At 40.5% G+C, this 19,874-nt stretch overlaps 1 protein-coding gene across 2 annotated transcripts in view; it reads left to right on the top strand.

The window, feature by feature from the left end:
• Positions 1-18,054, top strand: part of CCDC88C (coiled-coil domain containing 88C) — a 107,552-nt gene extending 89,498 nt beyond the window's left edge. Inside the window, exons 21-31 of one of the 2 annotated variants that reach the window (XM_074824949.1) lie at positions 2,074-2,217; positions 3,722-3,908; positions 4,148-4,293; positions 5,714-5,803; positions 6,643-6,881; positions 10,798-10,980; positions 11,305-11,373; positions 12,166-12,234; positions 13,005-13,306; positions 14,284-14,499; positions 15,729-18,054. In XM_074824949.1, coding sequence (XP_074681050.1) covers positions 2,074-2,217; positions 3,722-3,908; positions 4,148-4,293; positions 5,714-5,803; positions 6,643-6,881; positions 10,798-10,980; positions 11,305-11,373; positions 12,166-12,234; positions 13,005-13,306; positions 14,284-14,499; positions 15,729-16,742 — 2,659 coding nt within the window. In that variant the 3' untranslated portion in view covers positions 16,743-18,054. The remainder of the gene's footprint in view (positions 1-2,073; positions 2,218-3,721; positions 3,909-4,147; positions 4,294-5,713; positions 5,804-6,642; positions 6,882-10,797; positions 10,981-11,304; positions 11,374-12,165; positions 12,235-13,004; positions 13,307-14,283; positions 14,500-15,728) is intronic. The other variant, XM_074824950.1, reaches the window with a different exon arrangement.
• Positions 18,055-19,874: the final 1,820 nt, after the last annotated feature.

Raw genomic sequence — 19,874 nt, 5'->3', positions numbered from 1 at the left:
CATGAATGTTGAATAGCCTACAGGATGTGTAACCTTGCCCCCTGTGGTAGAGGCTTGTCAGGTTGCACAAATCCTCCTCAAATGGTTGACTCCATGCTGAATCTGGATTACAAGAAAATTTTGCCTGGGAATTTCATTAGGGCTTCAGAGATACAGAATCACTCGCATTTTTGCAGACAGTCTCTTCTTTCTTACTTTTCACCTAATACCTAGCAGAGCATCTGTGGTCTACCTCAGGGGTCCTCATGCTCAAAGGCAGCATGTGGAGCTGGGCCAAGCTGATAAAACTGGACCAGTATACTGCTTCCCTCTAAGTAGCCCTCTTTAAAAAAGAGAGGACTTGGTTAAAAATGAACAGAGTAGCCCTATCATACAGAGAAGGCAAATGAATTAGCAACACAGTTTCTGCAGAGGCAGCCATGGTAATCTGCCAAGGGGCTGACTGTGGAGTTTGTCTTCTCAGACTCTGGATTGGCATGCACTCTGTCTTAAATCCTTCTTGGAGCTGGATGTGAAACCTTCCTCTGCTTTCAGGTTCTTCTATTTGTTGTACAGACATTGAATTTGAAATGTCCTGGAGCTGAATGGAGGAAGAAAACAAATAAATAAGGTTAATTAAACTCCACTGCTGTTACTGGGAATGAATAGCAAAAAGCAGCTTTTGTCTGGGAGACAGGTACTTTTCTGTGTGGCCCTTCAATGGACTGGAATTTGGGACAGGCTGTAATTTGACCCTGGGATGAAGGGAATGGTAGCTTGAAAGAAAAACAAGTTGGCAGGAGTCAGTGTATTTGGTGCTGTCTGCTGCTTTTGTTTTTGTTTTGAGGTTTTTGTGACTGCACAGTAACTGTGCTCTGCATTCATCTCTGCTGGGATGAGAGTCACAGATAGATGATGCTTATTCTCTCTAGCTTTTTCAAGCAATGCTGCATCTTCCACTGCTGTTTTAAAATTGCTTAGAAGGATGTTTCTCTGTGACAGGCCCAGGTGTATCTGCCCAGGGGTATTTTGGGGCAGTATCATTTTATCACAGTCACAGAAAAATGTGCTGATGACACTTGACATTCACTGCCCCAGTGTCCCCAATGGCTTCTGCTGGTGTGTGTGCATGGGCACAGACCCTGACAGAGGCCACCAGAGGAAAAAAAAAAAATTTCTGACAACAGCTTGCTGTTCTGCGAAGTGGTCTCAAACCACCTCATTCTTTGCAGTGTTTTCCAGATACAGGTGGTGTAGCAGTTCAGGGAGGCTGAGTCTGCCTAATCGATGCCTGTGCCAAGTATCAGGGGCATTCCACACCTCTGTTGTTTTAGCATTCCAGAGATTGAAATTAAAGACAGTTGATGGCGTCTGCCCTCTGTCTCTGTCCAGCTCCTCGCCCTGAATTTATGCCCAAATTATATAAACCAAGTAACAGTGGAAGCCTGGACATGAACACCAGTGTTGCTCTTCTTACTAATGAACAAGTAGAGCCACTCAAGCAGGTGGGTCAGCCCCTGCTTAAAGGTGTTTTGCTGTCAACTCATCTGTCTGGAATATGCAGGAGATTATTATCTATGCAGGATGCTATTACCTATGCATATAACCTAATATGCATTAGGTTGTTACCTAATAAACTGTTGCTCATTCCACTGCTTGGTTGTTGCGTCTTGGCTGCTGCTTTCTGCTTTTTAGTTAGGTTTTTGAAACCCGCCACCGACAATTATTTGTGAATGGGATTCCAGTTTAATGGTGCAGTTTCCACTCACCCTGGAGACCCATGTTTTTTACCAAATTATCAGAATCTGGAATTGAAATAGGGTTCTGGCAATTGTATTGCAGTGTGCTTAAAAAATACGGCTTTATTCTAAAAGCCTCCCTGTTGACTTATGGACTAAGCTGAATTTCCATGCATAGTGTGGAATTCATCAGCCTTGGTAGATGTTTAACCACACAAGTGTGTATGAAACTAAGCAGACAGGAAAAAAAAAAATCTTTTCTAGTCATGGTGGTATCACCTATTAAAAAATTTAAACCAGAGGAAGAAAAATGTTTAAATGAAAGCTAAGAATATGCTACTCCTCTTTCTTACAGATACAACAGTTTAATGAAACACAAGGCAGAATTGGAAGAGTTGGAAGTAGTTTTAAAGACTGAGAGAGAGGTTCTGCAGCAGGAGAGGAGATCAAATGCAATAACCACTGGGGAAAATCAGAAGCTGAGGGAGGAACTGGACAGGTATGGTTCCCTTGCTAAATTCTTGTATATATCATTAAACAGTCAATTATGCAAAGCACAGTTGTTTTGCTGTGTTAACTGTATCTCCAGCATACCTTCATTAATGTGTCCATTAATTTTTCTCAATTTCTGTCTTGTTAATTTGATCATTTTGTTTCTCATTTAAGATTATCAGCTTCATGGACATCGTCAACAAATACTGTTATTCAGTGCTTCAAACATGGTCTGATCCTGAGACTTTCGCTCATTCAAAATAGGCTTCCACATGTGGTTCAGTTCACAACTGTTTCTGTAACGAGTTGTTTCCAAGCGCTTGTCTTTAAGTAGAACTACAAATACCCAAATTGCCCAATAATATCTAGAGTTGTGTGAAATGGTTCCTACCCAGTTTTTTTCCCTTAAGGAGAACTGTGTGATGTTTTTTACACAATGTGATTTAGTTCTAGGAGTTATCATTGCTGTTTATTTTCTGCTGTCCAGAAAAAGCTGCCATTTGTTAATACTCGAAAGAGACTTGATTCTTGTTATTAAAAGTGGACTTAGTGATTCATATGATCAGTGGGTGACTGTTAACTCATGTCAAAGGCCTTTTGTGAGATAGCATCTGAACTTTACATAATGCAACTGTAAAACGTACCCTGCCCCCCAGTCTGTATCCCTACTGGAGCTTTCTCAGTTCAGTGCCACTGTTCATACTACAGAAGCATTTTGAGAAATAGTTTGGTACAAATAAGGGGCCAAGGTCATATCAAGTTAAAGCAATGTCAGATTGAATTGTATTTTAAAAATCACATGTTAAGTTCAGTCATGAAAGTTTCATATGCTATCCCAATTGTACTTTAGAACACTGCAGAGCTCTGCAAAGGAGTTTTCCTCAAGCTTGCTGTTTTCAACTCAGTTTCTCTAGGGACAAAGGAAGATGTTGCAAAATGTAGATTGCAATGCTGGCAGAGAGCAAGGCTTAACTGATCTGTCAGTGGATACAGAACCTGATCTTTTTTATTTCTCTATTTAATTTTATGCCTTCATGATTTGTAGACGTTTTTAGATTCACCAAAAGCTATAAAAGAATACCACAGTGACATCTTACAACATTGCAATGTTTCACAGTTCAGGATGCTTTAATGCTCATATTTCATGCATCAGGAAAAGATTTGTGTGAGTGTTCTTTCTGCCAGATAGAACTGCCTTTATATCCAGATGCTCTTAAATACATTGTGCCTCAGAAATTTGTGGTGTGTTTCTTAAACATTGAGCAAATAGCAGTTTTATGTTTCATCTATTTTGCTTTCAGTTCTTTTGTACATTTGAAATATTTTATAATGCTATTACTGCTTTTGTAATAAAATTGTATTATAGGCTTAGAATAAAAATTTCTTTAGGAGTTAGTCTTTGGAACTTAATGCTTGATTTAGTGACAACTGCACACTGATGGTGTGGTCTTTGAATGTGAGATACATTCTATGAACTGTCCTTATAAGCCTGCTGGCTGCTTCATGTTTAGGGTGAATTTCTTGCACAACCAGCTAAAGGCAGAGTATGAAGGACTGCATTCACACACTAAAGAGCTGAAAACTTCCTTGAACAACTCCCAGCTGGAGCTGAATCGTTGGCAGGCTCGCTATGATGAGCTGAAAGAACAGCACCAGTCCATGGATATCTCTCTGACCAAACTGGATAACCACTGTGAGGTGAGTAGCTGTAGGTGGGTATGCTGTTGGGTTCCTGTTAGAGAGCTAACATTCATTGTGTGAAGTTTTTGGCACACTGTATAGAGGTGGTCAAGCTATGTGGTCATAATAACACCCCCGTATACTCTGAAGTTTATCAATTTGTATCCTAGGTTGCTATGCTATTGTGTTAGCTTGATTATGGTGCACTTCCAGGGAAGCCAGATGCAGAGGAGAGATTAATCTATTTTGTTTAACAGCTGCTGTCCCGTCTAAAGGGAAATCTGGAAGAAGAAAACCATCATCTCCTGAGTCAGATTCAGATGCTGAGCCAGCAGAATCAGATGCTACTGGAGCAGAACATGGAGAACAGGGAGCAGTATCATGAAGAACAGAAACAGTACATGTAAGAACCTAGAGATTTGAATTGTGAAACACAAAAAAGTCCTCTAGACAAGCATAGAATACAAATCATCTATCGGGAGTAGAAGGACAGGCAGGGGAATGATAGGTCTACTTGATACCTGGATATAAAAGGGGGTGTTTAGGAGGAGATATATGTAATGGGGAGAAGCTACAAAATTTCTTTGCATTGCCTTTACTGCAAAGGGATGTTCAGGCGACACCTGGACAAACACAGCTCTTTTCGAATAATATAGATGAACCCATGTGGAAAACTTAGTTATATAAGATGGAATGCTGAACCCAGTGGTACTTCTCAAAGGTTTCTGAAGAGCTTGAGTAACAGCTGTGTTGCAACAAAAATTTAGTCCTATGAGTCATTTTATATTTAGATTCCTGAAGAGTAGCAAATATTCGTACTCTAGTTTTTATTATTTGCATTATAAGAAATACTTCCTTTGCTGTTTTTAAGGATGCAAGTGTCAACATATATTGCTGTGTCCCCCATGCACAGGGTGACAGACTTAAGTGAGATGCTCTGTTTAAACATTGTACATTAACAAAGAATCCTGTTCTTACTGCAGTGAATTTCTCTTACAGGTATGAAAGAAGGAAGAAAAGTGTTCTTAATCCCAAGAACTTTAGTCTAAGCACTTCAGGATGATGTGGGAGTTACTGACTGGGTTTTATTTCAGTACTAGATTATATGGTTGCAATACTAGAAATTGCTGAAATTGGCTGAATACAGTTCAAATGTACTCCAAGCATATTTATGCAGGTGTCTGACAGTTCTGTGATGGAGGTACATTAGACCTACTACTTGAATGAAAAAAGATTTGCTAGCATCCACTGTGCAGGTTAATAAAATAATAAGTAAAAAAAAATAGTACATGGCACTGCTGAAAGTGCTTTGACACTGCTCACGGGAGACCAAAGTAGTCTTAAAAAGGTCAAACATTATTTATTTCTCTAGTTACCACAGAGTAAGTAGAACAGAAATAAAATACCCAGTTATTGTGTAGACAAGAAGTTCAAACTGTGTAAGGACCTTAACCCTTGAGTAGTTGTCAGTGATCTGTGAATAAGACTGAGCAATCAGCGAACGAATTTTCAAAAACAAAATAAGATTAATCTTAACACCCATGAAACAAACACTGCGTGAGTTATTAGTGACTAATCTAGCACCAATCTACTGTTGTTCTTTCACCTTTCATGCTTATTACACAAAAATCACCCATCAGCAAGTTTGTTAGGCTTTTGCATTTGCCCTCTCATACAGTGAAAGAGCTCAGTAGGATTCTGAAGGTTATGCGATAGGAAGATATTTGAGTCTCTTTTCTCTCTTGGTGGCTTTTGGTCTTCAATTTTTTTGATCATGCTTAATTTCATACAGCTGGTTCAGAATGTGCTTTTCCCCCTCACAGTGATAAATTGAATGCCTTAAGGAGGCACAAGGAAAAACTTGAAGAGAAGATAATGGATCAGTACAAGTTTTATGATCCTACTCCAAAAAAGTAAGTCCCATATGGGTTCGGTTCTGCTATTGTTATACAGATTCGTAAGGGTGAGAAAGGTCTCTTCATAACTGGAGATAACAGAAATTTCATCTGAAATAAGGACAATGTCATCTCCACTTCTCTTTTCGCTCTCACTCTGCAAGCCATTCCCTGAAGCAGCAGGTTGTGTTACAGCAGGTTGTGTTGATAAAGAGCACAGTACCTCATGTGGGGCCCTCTGTTTTAATACTGGATTCTGAAAAAGTATTAACTGGAAAAGAGCCACTTTGTCCTGATGAATATTGTCTTGTCCCTAGAAGGGGAAGGGACCCCCAGTATGATAATGGAGCAGCAGTCGGAGCTTCCAGAGCTGCTCTTCCAAAGGGAATGTCAGAAAGTCTGTCAGAAAGGACTTTAAAAAATTATATTAGAACAACAAAAAAAGACCCAAGCTCATTCCATCACACACAGTTCTGACTTGATAGCCTGAGCAAAGAGAGGGATTCATCTTTAAAGCAGTTTTCATTTCTTTCCTTCTCAGTCTGTTCCTGTAGTAGAGCTTTTCACACTGTTAAAATGTGGGTCCATATGTGTAGTGTAGGTTTCTAGAAGAGGGAATGGTTGTTTTTCTCACATTTCTCATGCTGAAGAAATATTTCTGTAAAATAATTTTGACTTTGGGAGAGAAATGGATCTCAAGCTCTGTGAAATTCATGCTGCATCTTTCCAGCCAATTAATGACAGAAAACAAATAAGAATGTAGGATGGCTTGATGGCTTTAGCACAGATGTAAACTTCTTCAGGGAGTATTTCTTGTAGCATTTTGTGAATCCCATTCACAAAACCTGCTTTATCAGGAAAAACCACTGGATTGGAGCCAGAGCCTTAGTCAAACTAATCAAGCCAAAGAAGGAGACTACAAGGGAGCGGTTGAAACCAACAGCAGAAAGCCCTCCATGGCATTGTGAATCCCCTGAGACGGTAAACTCTCCATCTGCCTCCCAAAAACTGAAACATCAAGAGACTCAAGATAATACTTCTCAAGGGTCAAACTCTGTGGAAGAGAGAGAGAACACGGGGGGTTCTTCAAACAAAGGTAAGGAATGCCCAGCCTAAATTCATGAGCTGAACAGTATTTTTTGAAAAGATTTTAAAAATATCTTTTAATATAAAGGATATGTTAATACTCCATCACATTACATTGTATAGTCCTTTTTTTAGTAAACTAAAAGTTTTAGTAAGCAAAAAATCCCTGAACTAAAAGGCTGAGTAAGCTAGAAGTTTTTGTGTTTTGGTTTGGTTTTAGTTTGGTTTGTTCCTTTTATCTACTTCTCCCTTCAGCTTTTGTATACAGTTTCTTGTTTTGCTTGAATGTATTGCAAGTTACGGAATAAGTTGGTGGAGATACTTCATTTACTGGGGTTTTGCAACAAAGCAGGTTAAAGTTGGACCATACAATACCATGGTTCATTAGCAACTATTCTTCAAATGGGTGATAGCTGGTCTTACAGCCACTGCCAGGAGATGGCGCACATGCAAAAGCAATAACAACAAATGCTAATTGACTGTAATCTAATTATTTTGGCGAATGATACCATGTTTTGACTTAGAATCAAACTAAGAATTTCTTAATGTAAAATGATTAAATAAATTTTTGAACACTCTTAAGGCAAACATAAGGAAGATGGAATGATTTATTTTTCTGTTTAATTAGTTCATACAGTAAATCAGGCATTCCTAATTATGGGAAATTTAGAAAAAAGCTCCTCAAAATAAGTACTCTGTGATCTTTATTAAAGGTAATATATATCACAAGCTTTGCTTATTCTATTGAGATCACTCAGCTTCTATATATAGATCATTGTCTTTCCAGAACACTTTCCAAGAAGCAGCTTTGAAATTAATCCTTAAATAATAATTCCTGTCTTCCTACTGGGGAGTGTGGGAAACAGAAGGGGAGCAGCTGAGGAGGGTAGAACTGTTGTTATAAACTACTGCAAGTGCCTGCCTGGCCGAAGTTTTTGTATTGATTGGGCTTTATTTTTCCCTTTTCCCATTCTATTCTTCAAGGTCGTTGATTCACTTAAATTAAAAATGCATGTCTCAGATCATCCATGTGATTCCCAGAGGTGTTAAGTGTTTAACATGCATCCAGAATTCAACTTGGGAATTTGGTCTTGGGTTTCCACAAAACAAGGCCCTCATGGAGTGCCAGAGATAACAGAAAGTCTCTGGGACTTTATTCTTCTTGATGTTATTTGAAACATGCTTATGTTGAGATGAGCATCAGTGTTAAAGCCTAGAAGACATCTGGGAAGTTTGAGTATATTATCACCAAGTAACATGCACACCTATTTGATTTTACTTTAAGTAAAAACATTTTGGGTGATCTAACAGTGATTTCTTAATGGACTTGCTTATATTTTATGTATACATGTTAATCTGTGCATTAATCTTGAGTCAGATTAACTATGCGTTAATCAGTCCTCCAAATATATGTGTTAGTCTTTGTTTAGCTTTTTTTGGTTTTACTGGTTGTGTAGTCTTTAATCTGGTTTAAGACACTTTAAGTTTTATTTACAAGGTTTTCTTTACTTTTTTTCTTCTTTTTGGGATACCTGGGTGATAACAATTTAGCTGCGCATCGCAAAAAGATTGCCTTTTTGAGAAGCAAAATCAAGGATAAAGAAAAGTCTCCTAAGTCTCCATCGAATCATCAGTCTCTCTCTAATCGGCTCCGGTTCTGGTCTTCTTCCGACATCCCATCCTCTCCTAATGAACCTCTTTCTTTCCCGGAATTGGGAGATTTCTAACACCTTCTCTTTAGCATTTATCTTAATTTATTTCTGACAAATATTTTAAACTAAAAAAAAAAAAAAAAAATCCCATGTGCCTTAAAAGAACACACACCTTAATAGAAACACTCAGCATGTCTTTACAATACTCTTAAGTACAAGCACAGATTAGCGAACATGGACTTAAGTTTTCCTGTAGAAGATGAATCACTATTGCACACTGTGGATCATTTCTTCAATGCAGCACATTTTTAGGGGACCTCATGGCATACAGTTTGCGTATGTATATTGGCTGTGGTGCATGTTATAAGTAAGTGAAGTTGCTATGCGCTTCAATATTTTCTTGCAATCACATACTTGCATCGTGTCCAGTCAAAGTGTTGAACTGATTTGCTGTTGCTATGCTTTCTACAGTGTCGTAGTCCTACTAAAATACAAATCTAATATATAAGTAGTCTCAAATCCTGGAGATTTTTTCAATATTCTGTGCCACTAAATGCTAAAACTGGCAGGTTTTTTAACATCTTTGTCTGCTTTTAAATACTCTAGCTTTGAATATAGAGTGGAAGCTACTGGGAAAATTATTCTCTGCAAAGTGTCTTGACGTTTGCATTCAAACCTGCTGTTTAGCAAGGTTTTACACTTCCAGCTATGAAAATTCATCTTGAATTGAGCTAAAGTTTCAGTTTCTGCTGCTTCAGTTTTGACAGATTTTTTTGGAAGAAGAAAGTAGATTTGTCCTCTTAAGATTGGGAATAACCTTCATCATGGATCCATTGCCCAGAATTCTTGTTGCCTGATAGTCATGACCTGGTGGCTTCTGAAATGAATGTGTGGGTCCAGTCCCCACTCTGGTTAGAGAAACCTATGCAGCACAGGCAGTACGCTACTGGGAGCTTAGCAGAGAGGCCAAAAGATCTCATTTTCCCTCTCACTCTGAGAGTTGACCCTCTGTGACACAACCAGGGACACTGGCACAGTAGCCTGTTACTGCCCATTTTGGGATTTGTAGAGAACATTAGTTTCCAGGGCAGTTAATAGTTCTGACATCTATGGAAGGTGTTAAGTGCATCTACAAATTCAATTAGAAATACAGATTTGCGTGCCAAGCTTTAGCCAGTAATTGCCCCTACAGGCATGTCATAAACATCAATTCTGAGAGAAAGTGCCAGGCCTGTGCTATGGAGCCCACGCAGACTGTGGGAGAAAACATTGTTTCTGAAATCAGCTTCCAGGAGTCATCCAAGATGACAGTAACTTGGTCCATTTCTCTAACACAACTTTGCTGTTGCTCTGTGCTTTGAGCTAACTGTCTGTCCATTGTCTCTGCAAGGTGTTTATTTTGACCACTGCCCTCTGCTGTGTTTTCGGCATTTAGTTACTACTAGTTAAGCCAAGTACTCCCTAGAAATATATATAAAACTAGAATCTTGCATCTCATTAAGGGTGTTTCCTACAGTAAATTCTTGAAATTGTTTTTCTATTTTATGTGTGCCTACATTCACATTACAAGAAATGGATTAACCTACCTCATCACTAGGAAAGATGTCTTCAGCTTTCTGAATCAAAATAATATTCTAGCAGGTAGATTTTGTTGTTCTCACGCTAAGATCCCAGGAATTCCGCTTAAAAATCATTGCACCAGAGCATCATAAGAGCAGCAGAGTTTTAATCTTGTAGGGACTGAGCTCTTACCCCACAGCAAAGATCTAAACCTGAAAGCAATTAGCTTAGTGTGTGGATCATGCTAGATAATTTCCAAATCAGCATTATTTCTCTTTGAATAAGAGCGTGACTACTGTCACTCTTTCCTTATTCTATTTTATTACTGAAGCAAGTGCTTATAAAATGTACCTGCAAGGAATAATTTTATGGGAATTTTACACCTCACTTATCTTTTCTGCATTCATGACTTTGCTCCTTTTCTTCTTCCTTTCACAGTAATTGTTGCATGTATAATATCAACCCACCCACTGGCACTAAGCAGCCCTTGTCACTCCCACACTTTACAGAGAGCACACATGATTGAAAAACTGGTGGCAGAAATTTCCTATCCAATACTGAACTGTTTATGGAAAAGCTTGCAAAACTAGCGCCTCTGTTGTGCAGTTTCTTTGTGCCTGCTTGTCATGTTTGTATGGGCAGATAAATACAAATCTCCTAATGCTATTTTTCATTGACTGTATGATTGTATTTATTTACCTCTCTCCCCCTCAGTGCTAATGGACCTAAAGCAGAAGAGGAATTCCCATCACGGAGGCAGCAATGATGATGTTGAAATCTCAGCGGACTCTGTGACAAAACACTGCTGGGTGGAGCTGGGTCCCAGGACTTACTCAACCTCAGCTATTCATCTGCACACTTCCACCCCTATTTCCAGGATCCAAAACAGACCAAAAGGTGGGCAGTGCATTTGATGTACCAGCTGTTAGTCCAAGTCAGCCTACTCTGTAGTTCCTGCTTGGGTGAAACATGGCTTCTACTGGCATTCAAGTACAAAAACAGAGCACTAGTATTTTCACTCCTACTTTATCTGCTCAGTGGTTTAATTGATCAGATACTGGGTTTCCTCACTCTTGTAATGTCATCAACTTGACAGACCACATTTGGATGTCAGTTCTGTGGTTCCCTGCCCAGTGATTCACAGCAGTGGTGAGAAGGTGGCTGCTCTTCCAGTGTTGGCTCTATAAAAGCCTCTTGATTGAAGTTTTTTGTTCTTTTCAGGCTATAATTCAGAAGATAATCTATGTGAACAGTCCCCTGAGGTAGAGCTTGCAAGCACCAGACAGCACGGTAAGCTTGTAACATACACGAGTGCTTTAAACCTTTACCTTAAGACTTGTGTCATTGCATCCACATGAGCTGTCCCGGAGCGTTTTAATTAAACTTAACGTGATAGAATGTAGCAACACAACACCATTTTGGGAATGTGGATCTAAGTACTTCTATTTTTCTATTAAGAAGCTTTTAATGGATGTTTTCCCAAAATAAATTTTCAAAACCAATGCTGACTTTGAGATGAGTTGCCTTGCCCTAGCAACAGACCCTTTAATGCATGTCCTACAGATTTGTTGCTGATTTTTCTGGACAATGTTCAATTCCTTCCATAAGGGAGTGAATCAGCAATAAAAAATATTTGGGGTGTGGAGTGTGGATGCATGGCGGGAATGGTGCAGCAGGAGCACTGCCTGCTTAGAGATTTGTGGAAGACTTAATTTGTAGGCTGGTTACTAGCTCCTTCTAAAGAAACAAACTTGAGAAAGAGACAGCAGCTTATTGTTGAAATTCTTCAGTATTTACATTACTTTGTTTATAGTTGCCGTAAAAGCAAAACCCAGAACATAATTCTTCGTGCAAAAAATAAGTGAGAAGAACAAGATGGATCCTGAATAACTTGAGTTGAAATATGAAAATGGTTTCTACTCTGTCCAGATTTTGGCATCGTGTGTATATTACATTGTTAATGTTTTCAAAGTGACTTGGTTGCACAGGTCCTATTTTCAGAAGGCAGACTGTAGCCAAGTCTTTTAGAGAATCAGAGGAACTTAAGATCTGTTTGTTCAATGCTTGTTTTGTATTTTTCAGTGTCCAAGCCAAACAGTTTAGAGAGCAGTAGGAATGCTTCCAGCAGTAGTTCACCTCTCAATTTGAAAGGTAAAGCTTTTACAGCTGAGTTCTGACAAACAGGAAGTGAAATTCCATGAAACTGTGCAAAATGCCGTTTTCCTTCCAATTACATTTGAAGACTGTTGTTTTGAAATTGTAATGATTATGCAATCTGGACGTGGCTGTCTTGGGAATCAAAACTGCTGGCAAGAAGTATTTTTCTAAGATTGATTCTGGCAAGGGGTGGATTTTAAGGCAGGCAGTCTAGTTTTGCTTCAGTCTGACTGGCATCATATCGTGGGAAGTATCAGGCCACTCAGACTTTCTTTACAACAACAGGTGTTCTTACTCCGTACACAGCTTGTGTATGGAATTGGGGTGCTCTGGAGATTTGCTTTTGCTGAAATTGTGCATCCTTGAAGGATGCCAGGTGACCCAGCAGTGTGGAAAAATCCACTTTTTGCTTTTCCACTGCTAGGTTCTGGCTCTCAGATCACACGCAGCCAAGATTGGGAGATCTTCTAGTGGCACAGGGGTGGTAAAGATGCCCCTTTGCTATCTCTGTTATGCCTATACTTTGGACAAGTAGCTGTGTTTGTTTAACACAGGGGCTCAAAGTATGTACTGTGAGACGTTTACCAGTCCTGGTGTTTCGAAGTTCTGACTGTCTTGAGTTCTATGGGAGAAGAAAGTAAGGTCAAAAATGCCATCTAGTCCGTGTGGAAGTGTCCCTGGGTGAAAAAGTTCCTATCTCAGTGAGAAATCTACTGAAATGAGGGAAGAACAATGTCTTTAATGATATTTATGTTTCTCCTCAGGTTCCTTAGATCATATCCATGGTAGAACAGAGAGTCTCAGCAGTGAAGATACGGTGCCAAGCAGAGAGGCACCAGCCTTGCTCCGAGACACCTATCCCTTTCGCTCCGCTTCTGCTGTCTTAAGCCCTAGCAGCAGGCATGAGTTGTCCTCCCACAGAAATGGTTTGATCTCTTATGATATACCTCAGAAGAGTACTCCATCCCAGTCTTACACAGGCAGACAACGGTCTGCCTCACCTGGCAGTGAGATGGTAACTTTGGAAGAGTTCTTGGAAGAGAGCAACAGGCTGTCCTCACCAAGTGTAAGTTAATAGAGCTAGACAGCCCATCTCAGATAACAAAAAACTGTTCAAAGCTGATTCAGGGGAATGAGGACATAGAGAAACAAGGAAAGTTCATATGTGTGGAACTTGCAGAGAACTGTTGAATCTTGCAAATTGAATGAAACAGTTCCAACAACTAAGGCAAAATTAACTTTCACACAGCACTCTGCTAGTTTATTCTGGTGTATCAGCTATGGCAAGTCAGGCAGATAATTCACTGCAAGTACTATGTATTGGACTGCTGGGGCTTTCCAATACCAAACACTTGTGGTCAAGGTGTTTTGTATTATATCATCAGTTCTCAGCTCCAAGTATTTTTATTTGTGAACTGATAAGTTTTCTGTGGAATTTTCACCTGCTAAAACTGTAATTAGAAATGAAACCTAACAGTAGTTTTCAATTGAAGTGCAAAATATGCAGTTATTAAAACTGTCTCCTAATCTGAAAATACCATCAGTGCATTTGAGAGAGATTATTTTTCTTGCTGAAGGAAGTTCTTGATGCTTTCACCATGCTGTGTGTTGTATGCTGACTGCCACTGTTCTGTTGGTTCAGTGACTGCAGGAATATGCCACATGCTGAAGTGCTTTGTTGGAAATGATATGTTGATTTTCTAGATAGCATTTGTCTTTTACTGAAGTGAGGCTGTGCAGTATTGAGCATGTTCTTAATATCTTAAGAACAATTCACTGATAGTGTAAGTGAGCAGATGTTTCTGTTTCATGAATGCCTTGGTAACAGTATTGAAATCAACAGAGCTGTACCATTTTATGGCATCAGTAAATTCTGGTCCTTGAATTTTCAGAGCAATATTTAAACATACCTCCTATTCCCTCATTATCCTAAATACAATTCTTAGCTTTTAGAGATGTCTAAAATTTTACTTTTTTTTTTGTCTGTAACTACATGACCATGTCTCCGTTTTCATTCTTTCTGTCATCCTTGTTCCTTTTCAGCGTCGGCGCAGTTTAAATGAGAGTGAAATGATTTCATTGCACCAATTTCTGTTAGAAGCTGATGCACTGTATCCCTCTTGCTACTCCCTATGTCCTTCCCTCCATCAGGAACCTTCGCAGTCACTCGAATCGGTCCTCAGTCATTCGTGTCTCGACAGCGTGAGGCACAGAACAGGCAGGGGAAATAGGAGATCTACTTCACTGTATATCCCCAGGGTATCCGTTGTTATTGCTATGAAGGCAACAGCTCCCAACTTAACCGCAGCTTTTGCTAGCATATTAATACCTATAGAAGCATACTTGTAACTCTTAGCTGTTATTTTGAAGGCTGCCAGATCACTTGAATTAATTGCTCATAAAGTATTTCTAGTGCTTGTTCATAAACATGCGTGTTTTTGGAAGACTAGTCATTCTGTAATGTTAATGTGCGTAACAGAAGTTTAAAGTGAAGTTAAAAATAACCCTAACGCTTTAACATTTAGTTGAGCATAGAAATCTTCCTGCTGCACTATCGCCGTTGATGGTGTTCACTTCTAGCAAATGAGTTTTGTGACTGGAAGAAACGTTTGGAATGGTAGTGAAATGAATATATTAAGCTTTAACATACTCCCTAGAGAAGAGTAAAGAAGTAAATTCCATGAGCTTGTTTCAGCACGTTTTTTGTGAAAACAGCATGTTCCATAACTACTCTGAGCATGCCTCGTACTAATAGTCTGATGGCAGCTGATCAAATACCACCGGTTTTGGATTGCATGGACCATCCCCATGAAACATTCATCATATATTTTCTTTTACTGCCAGGTTAATTGTCTGACTTGAAATTTGCAAGTTAATTGTGGACAAGCAATAATTTTGCAATATTTGTAATGATTTTTTGTACATTTCATTATATTGTACATGCAGATTTTAACATGTATAGTATATTGACTGGGAGAGGTGAGGCGAATCCGTGGAGAAGCAATGAAACTTTTTTGTAATGCTAGCACAGCTCCCCGGGATATTCTCTCCTGTTGTATCCCTGAAGTTACAGTAGAGTGTTATCTAGATGAACTGTATTTTGGAAGATGACAGCCCATAATTGATATCTGCTGATACCAATGGCTGTCATTAATATGATACTGATGTTACAGTGACAGTGGCTGATGTGAAAGGAAGGAAAAGAGATACTGCCCAGGTTGTAGGCAAGATGAATTTTTTAAATTTAAGACAATTAATCTGGCAAACAAGGCTGTCATGATCTAATTATGATAAGCATGTTACTCCTTGATTTGGATTTATATCCATTGTAAACATTTATATCTTCTGTTCCCCTCTTTAAATCTAAAATCTGTGGTTGTATTTGGGTTGAATTAAGTGGGAAGATTATCTGAACACAAAGCTCTGCATGATTCTTTAAACAAAAAGTGTTGTCATTAATGTGGCCTGTGCATATTTTCTCACACCAGGACACCTCCAGTAACAGAGATGACTTGCTCAGCGATTATTTCAGGAAAGCAAATGAGCCTTCAGCTACTGGGAACCTGCTGGTTCAGCCATCCAGAAAGGAGGCTGCTAAGATGCCCACTAGTCTTGTTGCTCCAGCTGTAAAGATGACTATCGCCAGTGAAGAAGGAAGAACGGCTAAGCCTGGAAATTATATGAAGCCAAACCTCAGACAAGTTGAACCTGAGCCTCTGGCAGACTCTCAGGGTTCCCTTAAGCTTCCTCACACACCACAGCACCAGTCTGCCAGTGGGATGCGGCAGATGGCACAGCCTCAGCAGCTTGGAACCGCGAGCAGGAGGAGTACGTCTCTGAGCAGGGCATTTAGCTTAGCCTCTGCAGACCTCCTCAGAGCCACTGGCCCGGAGACGTACAGGCAGGAGAGCCCTCAGAAGTCAGCAGCAGACCTGCGTGGAGGCAAGGATGCTGTCAGTCAGACCCTGAGGGCTTCTGTGCCAACGAGCTCCCAGGCAACCTTAAGAGAGAGGCCACAGTCTGCAAAGGTAGCAGGTTCCTTGCAAGGTGTCGATTCCCGCTGTCGGCAGCTTGACGCGCGGCGCCTTTCCCTGGCCCCACCGAAGGATGAGAGGCCGCTCTCCTTCCATCAGTTCTCCGCCTCACCCACTGCATCCAGCAGCAATCTCAATGTGCAGCAACAGGAGCGTGTGAACCCTGGGCAACACTACTCACCCACATCACACACTACCTCTAAAGTCAAACCCAAGCCAGCCCCTCATACTGGGGAGGTGGCCACGGTGGCCCCTGCCAGAGCTGTTTCCAGCAGCACTGAGGGAAATATTTCCCTCGGGCAAGGCCAGGGTGATGCCCTGCTTACCAAGTGCCAGGGTAAGGTGCCAGAAGGCAGTGCTGGGGCTGTGGAGGAGCCCCTGAGAGGAAGCAGCTCCAGCAGCGCTCCTGGGTCTCCAGACCCCCAGGGGGATCAGCAGACGGTTTGGTATGAGTATGGGTGTGTGTAACCCACAGATGCAGCTAGTAGTATGTGTGTTTGGCATTGCTGACGTTCAGGTGGTATTTGACTAGACACTGTGCCAGGTCTTAAAAGGCATCTCCTGCATGCTGCTCTGAGTGTTCTCCAGGTACTGTTTTCTAGTTGGACAAAGTATGATTAAGAGAAACAAGGAGCACAACCCCAGCCTTTCTTTTGACACTGTTGTGCCTAAAACAAAGTGGAAGCCTGACCTAATCTCACAGCAGGCTTGGCAACTGATTCTCACAGGTGCTGAGCATTCCCAACCTCCAGGAGAAGCTTAGCAGGGTCCTCTGTCATTGCTGCAATGTGTACCCCTTCTGTCTGCATTAAAGAAGAGTTTCACAGGTCATGTGTGTGTGCTGAACCCAGCCCCTCCATTGATAAATAACTTAACCTACTGAAGAGGTCATGTAAAAGCCAAACTTCTCCCCCAAAGACAGAACCAGACACTTGGCTTGAGTAGTTTAAAGAGAAAGCTGAAGAGCAGAAGTGTGTGGCTTTAGCCATGGATCTGTTAAAATCAATTGTTCTTGCCACAGCCACATTTTATAGAGGTAATGTGTAGACTTCCAAGGGTCACATCTTAACCTTCCCCGCTGGGACTGTGTAAACACACAGAGGCCAGTGTAATCACCCTGCTGCCTTCACTATAGCTGCAGCTCCGTGGATCCTTGACTCTGCAAGCCAAGTGGTGCTGCCTTTTGAAAATTGTTTTATCTTTTATACAAACACTGGAACTAATGCAGCCTTTCAGGGTAGATGCCATTTCAATTGCAAAGGTGGCATCTCATGTACAAAAGTGTCTTGTAAGTATGTATATAAGAAGCTCAAGTATTGTGTAGGAATGCTGTGTAAATTGTATTATTACATCCTTGTGTGCATGACAGCTCACATCCTAAGCAATATGTGGGATTTTGTCTCTTAGAAATCCTTGTTTATGTCTCCAAGAACTTTGCTCCATATAGAAAGCAAAATAATTTTGTATACATGTGAAAGAAATATACTTTTAAAAATCTATTTATGTGCAAAGAAGTTCCTTGTATGTTTCTGTCCAGAGTGTCATCAGCTGCTTATGTATATATGATCAAATGTGTATCTTTAATTCTATTTCATGTTTGTAAAGCTGTTTTTCTTGCAATAGACTAAATCCTTAAAAAAAATACTTGTTTTGTTGGTTCAGATTTAATCTAGTAAAAGCTAAAACTGATTCTGCTGAGGATGTTTTTGTTATCTAGTATGCAGTAATCACATTCTGGAAACTACAAAATTGTTTATAATAAAGATTAAAATAAAATAGATGGATGTTGTACTTTTTTTTCCTTGGGGAAAAAAAACAACCCCATGATTCATTGTGCTGGATGAGATCCGTCTGCAATAGCTTTGTGTAAGCCTCAGTATTGATTTACATCTCTATGTGGCAGAGTTGCATTTGTTTTTATAATGTTGCCACAGAAGGCGTATCAGAAATCTTTCCATTTGATTGTAACCTTCTTACTGAAGACTTTAAGAGGATTGATCATGCAAATTAGATGACCTCCAGGACACTGTGGAATCAGGCCATTAGATTTTTATTCTTCTCTGACCACTTCAGACCGTGCCAAGCATGCTGTCAGTTATGGCCAAGCTTCATCTTGTACAATCTGTTTCGTGCTTAACTCTCAGGATGCCTTACAAAAGTGAGAAATTACTCATCTTTGAACATGAAGAGAATGACAAAAGAAATTTTCTGCCTTCTCTGCTATTTTAATGGCAAACCATAGTTTTGCAACAATTTTAAAATTATGTGCTGTACAGCAATTTTAGAACATAGTGTGAGTGTTTTTGGTAAACTGAAATCCTTCCAGAAATTGTCTCTCAACATTGATTCTTGGAGAGATCACTAAAGGTGAGAGGTGTTTCTCCCTTGTTTCAGCTGCTCTGTGGAGACATGTTGCCCAATTGCCCTGCAAGGCTGGACTGCTGAGGAGTTGATCTGTGTTACTGTAGATCTGCCTTTACTATAAATACCTGCTCAGTTACACTGTAGCTGTCATTTTCTGAGTTATTTACAATTATTTACTTTCTCAGTTCTAGTGATTTCAAATAAAAATGTACTTAATAGTTACATAGTACCTTTCAGTTACGGGGTAAGTTTAAATACAGATGTCATAACATGAAACAACTGTTGAAGCACGCAATACTGTGGCACTTGGGCTTTCCTGAGAATGTTAAGGAAAATTTTGGTAATAGGTGCCTGTCCTGCTGCATCAGGTGCAGTCATTTTGCAGTCTGCACAATTCATTTAATTGTTTTCAACTCTTCTTTGATAGACACAGTGGCTCCCAGGTTGGCGTGCTCCCGCCGTGTGCTGCACCATCAGGTAAGAAACAGGGTGGGTGGGAGAACAAGGCCTGCCTGCAGCCAAGGTGCTGCTACTCTTTGCCTTTCTGGGGTGCCTGGAGCAGTAATCAGTAGGCCAAATGGGTGTTCTGGTGTGTCAGAGCTAACACGGGAGAGAAGTCAATCATGTTTAGAGAGAGTAATCAGCAAATCCTCCCACCTTTGTGCTGATGGAGCTGGGCAGGTAGAGCTGCTGTGAGGTGGCAGGAGCTGCCGGGAGAGGTTTTTTTGTGAGGAGAAAAGAGGAGGGGGTAGAGATGCCAATTTCAGGCTTCGCAATTCCTTCCACAAAGAAAAGGGGAACTGCAACAAAATAGCGACTGTTTCAATTTGCACAACTTTGAAGGCTACTGAGACCTGCTGTGCGCGGGCAGGCAGTCTGGCCTGGTGGCTGGGAGTGCAGGCAGCAAGCTGGCGAGCTGGCGAACCACTGGCCACAGCCGTGCGCTGGTACGCCTGGAGCACCAGGGCAAAGGCACCTCTCTGTAGGAGCCCTGGGCTTCAGTGCACCGGCTTTTCCCAGCTCTGCCTGGCAAAGGGCTGTAGGGTGCTGGTATTTCCTGATGTGGGGGGAAGCGCGTGTGAAGATAGCTAATTTATGTGTGCTAAGTAGCACTGACAGTGGTTCTGGATGTAACACTTCAAGTAACGTTCAGTAATGGAATGCCTCAGTTTGTATATGTGGCTCATTAATTATCAGTTTTCTCCTAAAGGACAGATTTTTGAAGGGGATTCCATC

The sequence above is a fragment of the Strix aluco genome, chromosome 4 (assembly GCF_031877795.1).
Source record: "Strix aluco isolate bStrAlu1 chromosome 4, bStrAlu1.hap1, whole genome shotgun sequence".
NCBI lineage: Eukaryota > Metazoa > Chordata > Aves > Strigiformes > Strigidae > Strix > Strix aluco.
The sequence above is the reverse complement of the archived record's forward strand: the minus strand, read 5'-3'. Positions and strand labels throughout refer to the sequence as shown.